Here is a 13409-nt window from a genome sequence, read left to right as displayed (position 1 = left end):
CATTTACTTCTTAAAGGCAGACACGAAGGGAGGAGCATGTAAGCCAAAATATTAAAGCATTCTCTAGACCCACTAAATGACCCCTCTTCACCTTCTAGCCATTTGGAGCAGACATTTAAGGTTCACACTACAGTTTCTTAGATACTGGAGAAAAGGCTGAATTAGGTTATCAAGATCTTCGCCTGAAGTTCACCAGGAAAACTACAATATACATGCAGAAGTATTTGTTTGTGGTTGATAGTCACGGTTATTTCAGTCAAGCATGGTGGTGCACAAGTTTAAAGACAAGGCTCAGAAGGAGAGGGAAGATGGTCAGCTTTGTACACATAGTAGACTCAAGGCCAGCAGTCCCTGATTCAAACTCACACACACACACACACACACACACACACACACACACACACACACATTTATTTAAAAAAAAACTGGTAGAATTGCAATTAGTAAGAAAAACAAAGGCTTCAACAAACCAACAAAAGAAAACTAATGCTTATAGATAACCAGTGCTACCCTAGAGTACTGACATGTACTAGGACATTTCAAATACAGCAATAAAAATTTCAGTATCTACCACCACCAAATAGGATAATTTCCCCTTGCTGTAGGGATCAAATTCAGGATCCTATGCATGCTAAGAAAACATTTAACCACTGAGCTACAGCCCAGCTTCGAAAGAACAAGTTTTTAAAAAATTATTTCTGTCATTTTATTTCAGTGTATATGCACATGGAAGGGCAGCAGAAGTTCTTGACCTCTAAGCCATCTCTCCCACTCCGGAACAAATTTTTTTTAAAGGAAATATTTTACACTAACAAAAAAAAAAAATCTAATGGGAATATCCTAGTCCCTATTATCAAGACCTTCATGGAGTATACATGATCCTCTAGAGAGCTCTCCCCCAATATCTTATGTGTGGGGTAAAATGTATCCAGATTTGATTCACTGTCCTCTGCCAACAGAAAACCTATTCCAGACTGAGCATGAGTCAAACTGGGCTAGTTATAGACACTGAGGAAGAAAAGACGTTCTGCTGACGACCTAACTAAGATAAATGTCTTATTGTGGGCAACTTGTCTAGTACACGTACACAAAGTCCATGAAAACAGAGGTAAACCAAATATCCGAAATTGGGAGGTAAAAGAATATATAAATATTTAAATCTGCCCCCAAGCTGAATACAGCTCAGTGGGTCAAAGCGCTGGCTGCTCTTCGAGAGGACCTAGGTTCAATTCCCAGCACCACACAGCAACTCACAACAACCCTAACTTGTCCAGTGGATCTGATACCCTTCTCCAGCCTTCACAGGCACCAGACACGTATGGTATACAACAAACACATGCAGGCAAAAGACCCATACACAGAAAACACTTTATAAAATAAAAAATGAATACAATTAAAACACTAGGCCAGAGAAATGGCTCAGAGATACAGGAACTTGCCATCAAGCCTAAGGACCTAAACTCAATCCCTAAGAAAGTGAGACAACTCTTGCAAATTGTCCTCTGCTCTCTACATGTGCACCATTGCAGGGGTACATCTCTTACACATACACACACACACTCTTACACACACACACACACACACACACACACACACACACACACACACACACAAAATCAAGACATTTTTAAAAATACATATATTATTTCGCTTGGAGCTAGGGAAATGGCTCTGCAATTAAAAACAATTGGCAGGACTTTCAGAAGACCCAAATTTGTAACGTGGTACCATCATTAGGCAGCCCCCAAAAGCACACAACTGCATCTCTAGGCGATCCAACAACTCTGACTTCTGCAGGCACCCACTTGCCTGTGAGATATATGCACAGTAACGTGAGAGGAAGATAATGCAACGAAAGGGTGTGGCTGGAGGAGCAGGATAGCTCCCAAGTAGAGATGTGGCTCCAGAAGAGTCCTGGCTGGCTTAGCATGTACCAGGCTCCACGGTTCAGTTTCCAGCACTACAAAGTTAACAGTAAATAACTCTTTAATTAAATGCCTATAATTGGTGTTAAACTTTAAAAATATATTATTAAAATATTAAAAAGCTAGAATTAAAAATAAGTAATGTGTTTATATGTAGCCAAGATTTTGACAAGAAATAAAACTAAAGGAACTTACAGTATTACTTATAATTGTTAACCCAGCTAGTAGAGGCATCTGCTGCCAAACCTGATAAACGATGTTTGATCCCCAGGACATACTGAGTTTTTTAAAGAATTTTAAGAGTTGGAGAAATGGCTCATTGGATGGAAACACTGGCTGCTCTTCCTCAGGACCCAGGTTAGATTCCTAGTACCCACTTACCAGCTCAATGCCATAGGTAATTCCAGTTTCAGGGGATCTAATAATGCCCTCTTCGAACCTCTACAACATCAAGCTTGCAAAAGGTGCACAAACATACATACAGACAAAACACCAACACAAATAAAGTAAAAATTGTACAAAAAAAATTTAAGAATTTTAAATGCGATGCCCACATTTAAATCTAAATATATAGAGAATTCATGCTTAATACTGACAAAAGAAATCAAAACAAAACAAGGAATACCTTTTCTGTGGGTTGGAACAGTCAATTTAGAAAAGTATCAATCGTCCTCAAAATACTTACATAGAAAGCTGAAAAACTACAATGGCTAAATAACTCAGAATTCATAAACGTGGGAGCCTCTGTTCTAAAGCATAATTGCTAATGTGGCAGCAGCCACCTGTGTCTGACTAGTTTGGAATCACCTAAGGAGCGTCTCTGAGATAAGGGAAGTGGTAGGCAGGCACACTGCCTGTAGGTGGGACCCTCTCACTGGCTGGAGTCCAGGGCTGAACGGAGTCCAGGGGAATGCAGGAAAGTAGCTTTTGCCCAGCACTCATCTGTTTCCTGATCTGCCCAGATGTCAGAAACCACCACCACAGCTTTGAATGGTCCATCTGCCTCACCTCGCCCACCATGATGTAGTCTACCTCAGGAACCATGAGGCAAAATAAAACTTTCCTCTCTTAAGCTGCTTCTTGTTCTGTTATAGAAAGTTTAAAAAAAAAAAAAAAGAAAGAAAAAGAAAGAAAAAGAAAAAGCAATAGTTCTATAATCAAAGCTGTGTAGAATTGGCAGAAGGAAAATGAAGACCCGTAAATCAATGGAAGGAAACACAGAACTCAGATGTAACTTCACCCATACAACCAATAGACTGCTAACAAATGTGCAAAATTAATTAATTCAACTGAAGAAAAGACAACATTTTTTAAAATGCTGAAATAACTGGGTTCTCCATAGGCAATAGTAGCAGAAGGAGAAGGTGACCTGAACACAACTGTTAAAAAAAAAAAAAAATCACAACCCAAAACAATTCAGATTTAAATACATAATTTAAAAATACACAAGTAACTGGGCATAGTGGCCAGTTAGCTTTAATCCCAGCAGGGGCAATCTGTGAGTTGAAAGTCAGCCTGGTCTACATAGTAAGTTCCAGGACAGTCAGTGCTACACAGAGAGATAAATAAAATGATAAAGTTTTTAAAAGAAAACATAAAAATCTTCATGAGCTTAAACTTAGTTAAGAATTTAGATCCATAAATGGTGTGGTAGACTTAATACATTAGACTTAATCAAAATTAAAGTTTTACTGGGGTGGGGGGTTGTTAAGAGGCTGGAGCAATGGTTCAATAGTTAAGACTGCAGACTGCTCTAGCAGATGGCCCAATTTTAGTTACCAACACTCATACTGGTCAGCTCAAAACTGCCCTAATTCTAGCTCCAGAGTAGCCAACATCCTCTTCTGGCTTGCAAGTGCACTGAGACACCCGTCCCCCCCCCCACCCACATAGAAATACAGACATATACAAACACATATATACATACATAATTAAAAAATAAAACCTTTATAATCAAAACAAAAAGTGTTGAGGATTTTTACAAGAGGCATCTGTACTTTCCCATGCATGGATAAGTTATAACCATGTCAGGGAGTAGCAATTAAAGGTTTAAACAACCACTTGAACATAACATCCTTAAAACAACAGAGAAGGGGTTGGGGATTTAGCTCAGTGGTAGAGCACTTGCCTAGCAAGCGCAAGGCCCTGGGTTCGGTCCCCAGCTCCAAAAAAAAGAAAAAAAGAAAAAAGAAAAAAAACAAAAAACAAAAAAAAAAAAAACACAACAACAGAGAAGAGGTAAATGAATGAGTACCAAATTAGATCTTCAAGAAAAAGAACTAATTTCTTGAATCTTGACTACAATAGTAGTTATATAAAATCTACAGATATAATACAAAGAACAGAGCTATATATACACACTGAACCAGTGTTAGTGTCCTGATTGTGAAACTGCACCATTATACATAGTTCCAAAAGATGTAAACAAGTGAGAAGCTAGATGAAGGATACGCTGGGCCTCTCTGCTATCTTTATAATTTCCAGTGAATATAATTATTTCAAAAAAAAAGTAAAATAAAGCAATTAATTGACAACTGATAATGAAATTACTAGACATTAACATTGTCAAGCAATGTTAATTCGACTAAAAACTGGCTCAACTGAATTCAATTGGCTCTACCCTGAGATAAGGTTCCCACCACTTTCCCTCCCCACCGGCCTCCCAGAGTGTCATATAACAGGATGTACTTTAGGCTGGCTGTGAATTCACTATGTATCTAAGGATGACCCAGAACTTCCTGCCTCCACCTACTGGGCACTGAGAGTTCAGGGGATGCCACTTCTGCCTGGCTGTATGGAAGCTGAGATCAGAGCCTGAGTTCCAAGCTAGGCCAGCACTCGACCGCCTCGGCTACATCCTAAGCACCTAGAACAAGTACTTTGAACTTCAATAATTTGCCTCAGTTCTTAGTGCCCACTACCTCAACACGTTCCTAACTTGACTCAGGTTACAAGAAAAATAAGTATTTCATGTACCACATCCTTTAATTTAATCATATTAAAAGGAACAGTTATCTGAACAAGAGTTAACCGGCTTGTCAACTTATTCCCTCCATTCCCATTAGCACACAGCAGTGACAATGGTGTCCAGACTCAGGGTCCTGCCTCTAAACTATCTCCTATCTTTCAACCTCTCGAACCTTCCAGTACCAAATCCCAGGGACTAATTCCCACGAGCACCGCCTGTCCCAATGTTCTATGCTGCCCAGATGGTAGAACTTAACATAAGAAACTTAAAGAGACATTCTGGCTAAACTAAGAAAAGCTTTATAAACATACCCAAGCCAATAGTGGAAGGAGCTGCTTCCCGAGGGATGAGCCCTATGTCAGTCACTTGATGTACATCATTCCCTAAGAGTCCTTCATTCCACACCTGCCATTCCAAACCACTCTTAAATGGCACCTATGGATGCTGAAAGCACATCCTTAGCTCTAGCTGAGGCTGAAACTAAGGTAAGCTAAAGGCCAGCCTGGTTTTGAAAACAAAACGAAAACAATAACCCACAGGAAATAATAATTTTCTAGACCTTTTAGAGGAAGGATATTTTCTGAGATCAAACCCAGGACCTTGTGTGTGCTCTATGATTTGAGCCAAACCTCAGACACTCTCCTAACCTTTCCTGTCAGCAGTACTCCATTAATGTTCTCCTACAGTAAATGCCCTCAACATTTCCCCAGTATGACTTGCATGTGCTCCTGCTTTCCTGGACGACAGCCCCCCCCCCCTTTCTTCTCCCTTTAACGCTCCAATGGATGTGTTAACACTTAAGGAAGATTTCTAACCTGCTGTCTATGTGCTCATCATTCTTTCTATATTCATATTATTAACTTACACTTCATGCCCATGTGTCCTGATTTTAAGTTCTATTCTACAATGAAGCAGTAAAAACAACTTCTCTACCTGCAGTTGTCTGAATGAGAATTGCAGCCATAAGCTCATATATTTGAATGTTTGCGCCGCCCCCCCAGTTGGTGGAACTGTTCAAGAAGGATTAGGAGGCATGGATGAGGCGTGTCCCTGGGGATAGGCTGGAGGTTTCAAACCCCACACTATCCCCAGTGTCCCTCTGCTTCATGCTTGTCAGAAAGGTCTCAGCTACTGCTCTAGCACCACATCTGCCTGCTACCACACTCCCCACCAGAATCAACATGGACTCTAACTAACTCTGAAACTGTAAGCACCAATAAACTCTTCCTTCTGTACACTGTCCTGGTCATGGTGTCTGCACAGCAATAAAGAAACTAAGACTCTACAAGAAGAGCATCTTCCCCATCAGAAGAACACACATAATCAACCAACTGACTCTATTTTGTTTTTTCCCCAACATCTACCCTTCCTAGAAGATTCACTTTTACCTAATCATATGCTTAACTGAACCCTCTTCTATTTTCTTTCTGGTTTTGTTGGTGTTTCCCCCACCTCAGACAGTGTCTCATTGGGTAGCTCATGCTAGCTTCTTGGCCTATTTACTGAAGTGAGTGTTGAAGCAGTGCAGAATGATATAAATAAAGGAGTGAGTCTGCAGCTTTGAGTGTTTACTCAGACAAGAACATGAGTAGCAGGGAAGAAGTCACTCGTGCTAGAGTGAGTCCCTACCACCAGCTTTTGAAAGCCAAATGCTGACTATAGCCCAATTATTGTTTTTAAGATAAGGTTTGACTATATAACCCAGGTATGACTCTCAATCTTCCTACCCATGCTATCTGAGAGTAAGATTACAGGCAAGCCCCCACAACCACCCTCAAATAAAATCCTATTCCAATGTGTGTCTAGTAGTTACCTTGACTGTCATCTTCTTCAGATTTAGAGTTATCATGGAAACAATTTTCTGAGCATGTCTATGTCTAGATTATGTTAACTGAGAAAGACCTACCCTAAATGTGGACAATACTATCTAATGGGCGGGATACTGGACTGAATTGAAAGGAGAAAACAAGCTAGCTAGGCACAAGTATTCATAACTCTCTGCTTCCTGTCTGGAGGTGCAAAGGTGCCTACTCTTCCTACCTTTCTACCTTCTTCACCATGCTGGATGGTATGTATGAATCCCTGCAACCTCGAGACAAAACAACTTCTTAAGTTGCATTTGCCAGGTATTTTCTTAGAGCAACAAAACAAAGCAACTAATACAAAAACTATTCCTCATCCCTTTGCTTCTAATTTAATAGCACTGGTCCTGTTTTTTAAACTTCTCATTTTCTAATCATTTAAACCAACTCATCTGTCTGTTAAATATCCCCTAAGCCAGCTAGGTGCTTTCTTTTTTTAGTCAGAACTCTTACTATTCAAGGACTCATAAAAATACTTAAGATAACCCGAGGCAGCCCTCCTCCTTGTGAACTATTGAAATATGTATCATGATAGCACACACTTATAATCCAAACATTTGGGAAACAGCCAAAATGACCCAGTGTCCTGGGCAAGCCTAAGGTAGGTAGCAAGACCCTACTGTGTGCAAAAGACATCAGTGACTTATGATGGGTACAAGGTGTCTTTGGGGGTAACAGAAATGCTCTGGATGTAACGCAGCAACCACAGCTACATAACCCCAAGAATATACTACAAACCCTGAAGGGGTGATACACTGTGCACTGTATCAGCTTTCTATGATTCTAATTGTGAGAAAGAACTTTTCTTTCTCACACTATACTCTTTAAGAAATAGCTAATTATCCTAAAACACATGCCTATCTATCACGAACCAGGTACCATGTTAGGTACTACAGAAAAGACCACCAGACTACAAAATAAACTGTCCTACTAGAGACTGGAAAGGGGGTGGGGAGTGCAATCTACTTAATTATTAATATGAATTAGAAAGAAAACACTTGAAGCTAAGATTGACCTAATCAAAGATTGGGCATGTGGATGTGTGCCCCCTAAACACGAAAGAGCACATAGAAGAAGCACCAATGTGCTTCAGCCGTATTAGGCTCAGCACTTAGTGTAAGCAGACTGTCATTATAATGTGTCCCTAGACCACAGCGTTTAGATGCTAGGAAACTGACAACCAGTTCCCACAGTAGGCTCATTTATTACCTTGAAAGAAAATGGACCTGAGTTTTACAATTGTGGATGTTTCTTATACACTTGTACACTTATAGCATATGGTGGTGTTTTAAGGTACCCAAATGTTCATACAAATGCTACAAAATGGTATGCATTCATTATTATGGTTTCATTGGAACTGGAGAAATGGCTCAGCAGTTATGAGTACGTGATACTCTTCTAGGTCCTGAGTTCAATTCCTAGCAACCACATGGTAGCTCACAACCATCTGTAATGGGATCTGATGCCCTCTTCTGGCACGCAGGTATACATGCAGATAGAGCATCCATACATAAAATAAATAAATCCTAAAAGAAAAAAATCATGGTTGCACAGAAAGCACAGGGCACACACAAACCCCAAACACAGAAATCTGACTTGAAACTCACATAAACAAATATTTCTTTGAAAGCTTGTATTTTTAACAGTGTAGGAGAATCTTAGATTAGGAATTAGCAAACTATATTTTGTATATCAAAAGAGCATACTTCTGCTTTTTTAAGTTTTATCATATCACATCTTGCACATTTGTGTACATTCTCCATAGCTGCTTTCCAAATTCAACAGCATGACTAAATAGCTTCAACAGAGACTCTATGGCTAGTAAAACTAAAATACTAGCTAGCCTTTTACAAAAAAAAAAAAAAAGAAACAAAAAACACCTAGAAACCCTATATAATCAAAAGTAGTCAACATTGATCCAGAACAAACACATCTTATAGTCACTTAAGGATCCAAGTATTTCCATAGATACCAACTAGGCATTCCTTAGATAAGCAATTCTTTAATGGCTAACCTAAAACAAGTTAGGTTGGGCTTCAGACCACTAAAGACCTTCTAGAGAATTTTGAATGTAAATATCTATGTTTCCAAAGTAGTTCATTCATATGCTTGGCAAAAGTATGGTGTTGGCTATCAGCAGTAGACGTCACCTCTTTGCTGCACAACTTCCAAAGTGTTCTCATGGCCCAGCAGCCAACTTTCCCCTGGTTAATAACCCATGAGAAAGAAGCCAATTAGGGCCAGTGAGATGGCTTGGCGAGTAATGGCAGTTGCTGCTACACTTGATAACTAGAGTTCAATTCCTAGGACTCAAATGGGAGGGAGATGAGGGGGAACCCCCACAGTTGTCCTCTGACTTCCAGATACACGCTATGGCACCCACAAATAGAAACACAGACACGCGTACACATATAAATAAATGTACATTTAAAATTTTACCCAATTTCTAGGAAAACGTCCCTCTTCATATATTGACCTACCTTGTTTTCGAACATCGTCCACAGCAGCCACAAGCTCCTCCTTAAGAAACTGACTCTCTTTTGCTATTTTGTCCCCCTTTTCCAAGAAATTCTCAGTTGCTTGTTCAACAGATGCAGCCAAAACATGGGCCTTCTTAGAACGGCCTCTCTTTTTATTAGAGGGTCCTTTACTATTGGTGTTTACCAGGGTTGTCACCTAGAAGTTTAATTTTAAAAAAATATAATCATTAAAAATGAAAACCAGCAGACTAGTATCTTTAAAGATAGCGAGCCTGAGTTCATAAATAAGTTCGGCAGCAATCAGAGATCTCACTAAACATGAAAGAACACAATTCTAAAGATTGTGCTATATTTCGTTTCCAAAATAATTTGTTTAACATGTAAGATAAGAAACGTAATGCATACTTTAAGTTCTTAAGAAATCATTAAGTTTTTAGAGAGACCTCACATGATTAGGGATAAGTGAAATGTCATTTTTGTAGACAATGTATTTCAGAAATGGCTGGACAATAAATTCAGCTTTACCAGAAGACTACATTCTGTCATTGTTACTAGTCTGCAAAATGTTTTCAGACAACTTATTCTGAAGTCTGTTCAAGTTTATTAATACAAATCTTAGCATTGGTTAGTAAAGGTCCTTAATAAAGAACAGAAAGACTACCCATAAAAGCCTACTGGGATGATGCTTAAAAGTTCCAGAACATTAGCCATTATTAATAAGTTTAATATGCCAGATGATCTGTAGGTTGAAGATGATTAAAGATTTGTTTTAGTTTAAATCTGCCAAACACAAGACCTGAAAATACAGTACAGGGTTCAAGAAAGCAAATATTCTACTAACCCCCATACATCTACATATAGACATAGAATATTAGTTTATGACTTGGAAGGCAAGTTTTTTAAAGACTGAAAATGCCATTCTTGTTTTCTCTCTCTTCTCACATATAAATATACACATATATTAACTATGCCAAAAGAGTAAAAATACACAGCTGCTGAGGTAATAAATGTCACCACACTATGATGCATGAATCTGTAACAGAATATACCAAGTCTACACCCTCAGACTGATTACCTGCCAACTAATCCTACTTAACAAAGGTGCACTGAGATGAGTGGAGAACCTAAACCATCAAGTCCCACCTTTCTTGAACTTTCTGTCTGATGGGGGGTAAAGTTTACTTGGAAATTTGTACTATATAATATCAATAACCTTTACTATCAGCAGTAAGATTTCAGAAAAGGGAGCCATATATAGTCTAAAGAATTAAACAAAGGCAGGCACGATAGCACATGACTTTAATCCAAGTGGCATTCAAGAGGTGGAAACGGGGATCAGGAGAGTTCAAGTCTACCCTCATTTACTAAGGAGGTTGAGGCCAGTCTCGGTAATATAAAACCTGTCTCATTTGCAATAATAAAAAGAATTAAATAAAGATATGTACCAGTATTCAATTAGTAGTGGAGTCAAAATAACTAAGTACTGTCAAACTAACTAAAACTCAACCAACTCGAAGACTTGAGTGAGACTCAATCAACTCAAGACTCTGAGCTAAATAACCTGGGTTGTGGTGTGTTAGCCAGGCCTACTGCTAAAGAACGTTACAACTGTGCATTTGCGTTTCCAGATTCTTACCTGTGTAACAAGAGGCTCCAACAGTCTTTCAACAGCCAGAGTTCTAATCTCTAGACTTTTGGGGTCCCATTTGAAGTTTATGTTGCCTGTGTGGACGGCAGTCATTTCTAAGAGATAAACAAAAACCCAAAGTCAGGCCGACATCAAACGGAAACATGAAATATATTATAAAGCTCACGAAGACTTTATCAGTAAAGCAGCATTCACAAGAGGAGGTAACTGTAACCTGAAATGAGTTCTTACACGTGGCAATTTTGTGTTACATGAAGAGACGATCTTGACAAAATTTTCCCAATACAAATTCACTATAGATTAAGAAATCTCAATCCTGACTGCAGAGATGACTCAATAGTTAAGAGCACTGTCTGCTCTTCCAGAGGACCCCAGGTTCAGTTTCCAGGACCCATGTGATAGTTCACAACTATCTATAACTCCAGTTCCAGGTGATCTAACACCCTAACACAGGCATACATGCAAGCAAAACACCAATGCACACAAAATAAGAATAAACTAAAAAAGAAAAATTTCAATGCACACGAGTATGGTGGAACACACCTTTAAGCCCAGAACTCGGGAGGCAGAAGCTAGTAAATCTCTGAAGTCAAGACCAGCCTGGTCTACATAGTAAGTTTCAGGACAGCCAGGGCTACATAGTGAGACCCTATAGGAAGGGAGAAGGGAGGGAGGGAGGGAGGAAGAGAGGGAGAAAGAAAAGGAGGGAGGGAATCTCAATCTATTAATGAAATGGCTCAGCAGTTAAAAACATTGGCTGCTCTTCCGAAGAACCCAGAATTTGTTTATAGATCCCATATGACACCTACAAGTAACTCCAGCTCTAGCCAATTTGATGCCTTTTTCTGGCCTCGGTGGCCACTGGGCACACACATGGTACACATACATACATGCAGGCAAAGCATTCATATATATAAAATAAAAATAAAAACAAATCTTTCAAAAATGATAAATAAATTCCAATCTAAATTTTTGAGTTTATAGATAAAAGAAATACAGGAGTACAGTCATCATGTTTATGAGAAAATAGATATAGGTCTTAGAGCGCTGTGATCCACGCCTGTAATCTCAGCACTAGAAAAAGGTTGAGGCAGAGGGACTGGCATGAGCTCAAGGCCAGTCTAGACTGCACAGTATATTTCCTAGCTATTTACAAAGGTCTACATAACAAAACACTGTTTTTGAAAAAAAAATTTTTTCATTTGGTATAGTAGTGTCTGCCAGTATTTTCAAGTACACCGTAAACTGTGGCATGAAAGTCATTTGAACCTAGGATTTCAGATTAATTTGAGCATGTGGTGGTTCACACATGTAATCCCAGCATCTGGGAAGATAGGGGCCAAAGAACTACTGTAAATTTATGGCCAACCTTAGTTACACTTGAGACTATGTATCAAAAAAGAAAAAAGAAATATGCAAGGGTGGTTAGTCTAAAGATGGCTACTAAGCAGATATCCCTGGGACTCAAATAAGGGTAGGAGAGTACCTGTTCCAAAATGTCCTCTGCTTTCCACAAACATGACATGGAAGGTACGTACACATAGCTATCATGTAAACAATAATAAGCTTAAATAAAAAAGTTTTAAATGGGGTAGACGAAGCTAAGTATGGTGTAGCACGCCAGTAATCCCAAATCCTCAGAAGAATGAATTGGGGAAATATGAGGTAAATTCAAGACCAGTCTGAGCTATGGAGTGAGGCCCTATCACACAAGGGGGAAAAAATGCCAGAGGGAACTAGGGAGCTGTGCACAGTGGTTCATGGCTATAATCCCATCCACTCAATAGACTGAAGAAGAATCTTGTAATTCCAAGTCTGCATAGTGAGTTCCAGGCCAGTCTGGTCCTAAGAAAATGAAACCCTATTTAGGGGGCGTAGGGGGTACCAAAATTAAAGATTGGGGGGCCACAATTAAAAATTAGCAACATTTTACAAAATATATGAAAAATGTTCAAAAATGCATGCTACCGACTGCAGAAGTATAAACGTAAAGGGGGAGCTGAAAAGCATCTACCAAAATATTAACAAAGTCTAAAAGTTGGAAATAACCTATTAAAAGTAGTATTAACATTTTTCTTTTCATTAACTCTGTTTTCTAATATTATAGAACTTCATAACTATTCGGGAAAAAAGGCTATTTTCATAATTAACAAAATTAAACTCTTTACATAATATAATGAGGACAACAGAATCCGAGAGCTCACTAAATCATCTTAACTACTTTGACCTTGTCTCATTACACGGGAAGACTACCAACCAGCACCTTTTTCGAAAAGATTTCTACAGATTTAATTAGATAAAACAGATTATGATCCATCAGATGGTACAGTTCATCTTAATATGAATTAAGGAAAATATTCTTCCAAACAAAAGATCTAATAAATATAGGATAATATATTTAAATAAGACACCATTTAGGCCAAGAATATAGCTTACCCTGTTAGTCCCAGCACTCAAAAGACTTAGGAAGATAGATCACAAATTAAAGGCCATTCTAGGATGTCACAAAATTCAAAACAAGTTTAA

The 13409-nt window shown here is 38.8% G+C and overlaps 1 protein-coding gene across 3 annotated transcripts in view; it reads right to left on the bottom strand.

Moving 5' to 3' along the window:
• Ctnna1 (catenin alpha 1) overlaps positions 1 to 13409 on the bottom strand; it is a 132680-nt gene that overhangs the window by 88563 nt on the left and 30708 nt on the right. For all 3 annotated transcript variants that reach the window (XM_017600964.3, NM_001007145.1, XM_039096868.2), the window contains exons 2-3: positions 10872 to 10978; positions 9236 to 9431 (exon numbers count right to left, since the gene is read on the bottom strand). In XM_017600964.3, coding sequence (XP_017456453.1) covers positions 9236 to 9431; positions 10872 to 10976 — 301 coding nt within the window. In that variant the 5' untranslated portion in view covers positions 10977 to 10978. The remainder of the gene's footprint in view (positions 1 to 9235; positions 9432 to 10871; positions 10979 to 13409) is intronic.

Source organism: Rattus norvegicus, chromosome 18 (assembly GCF_036323735.1).
Source record: "Rattus norvegicus strain BN/NHsdMcwi chromosome 18, GRCr8, whole genome shotgun sequence".
NCBI classification, from domain to species: Eukaryota; Metazoa; Chordata; class Mammalia; order Rodentia; family Muridae; genus Rattus; species Rattus norvegicus.
This window is presented reverse-complemented; position numbering and strand designations above follow the sequence as displayed.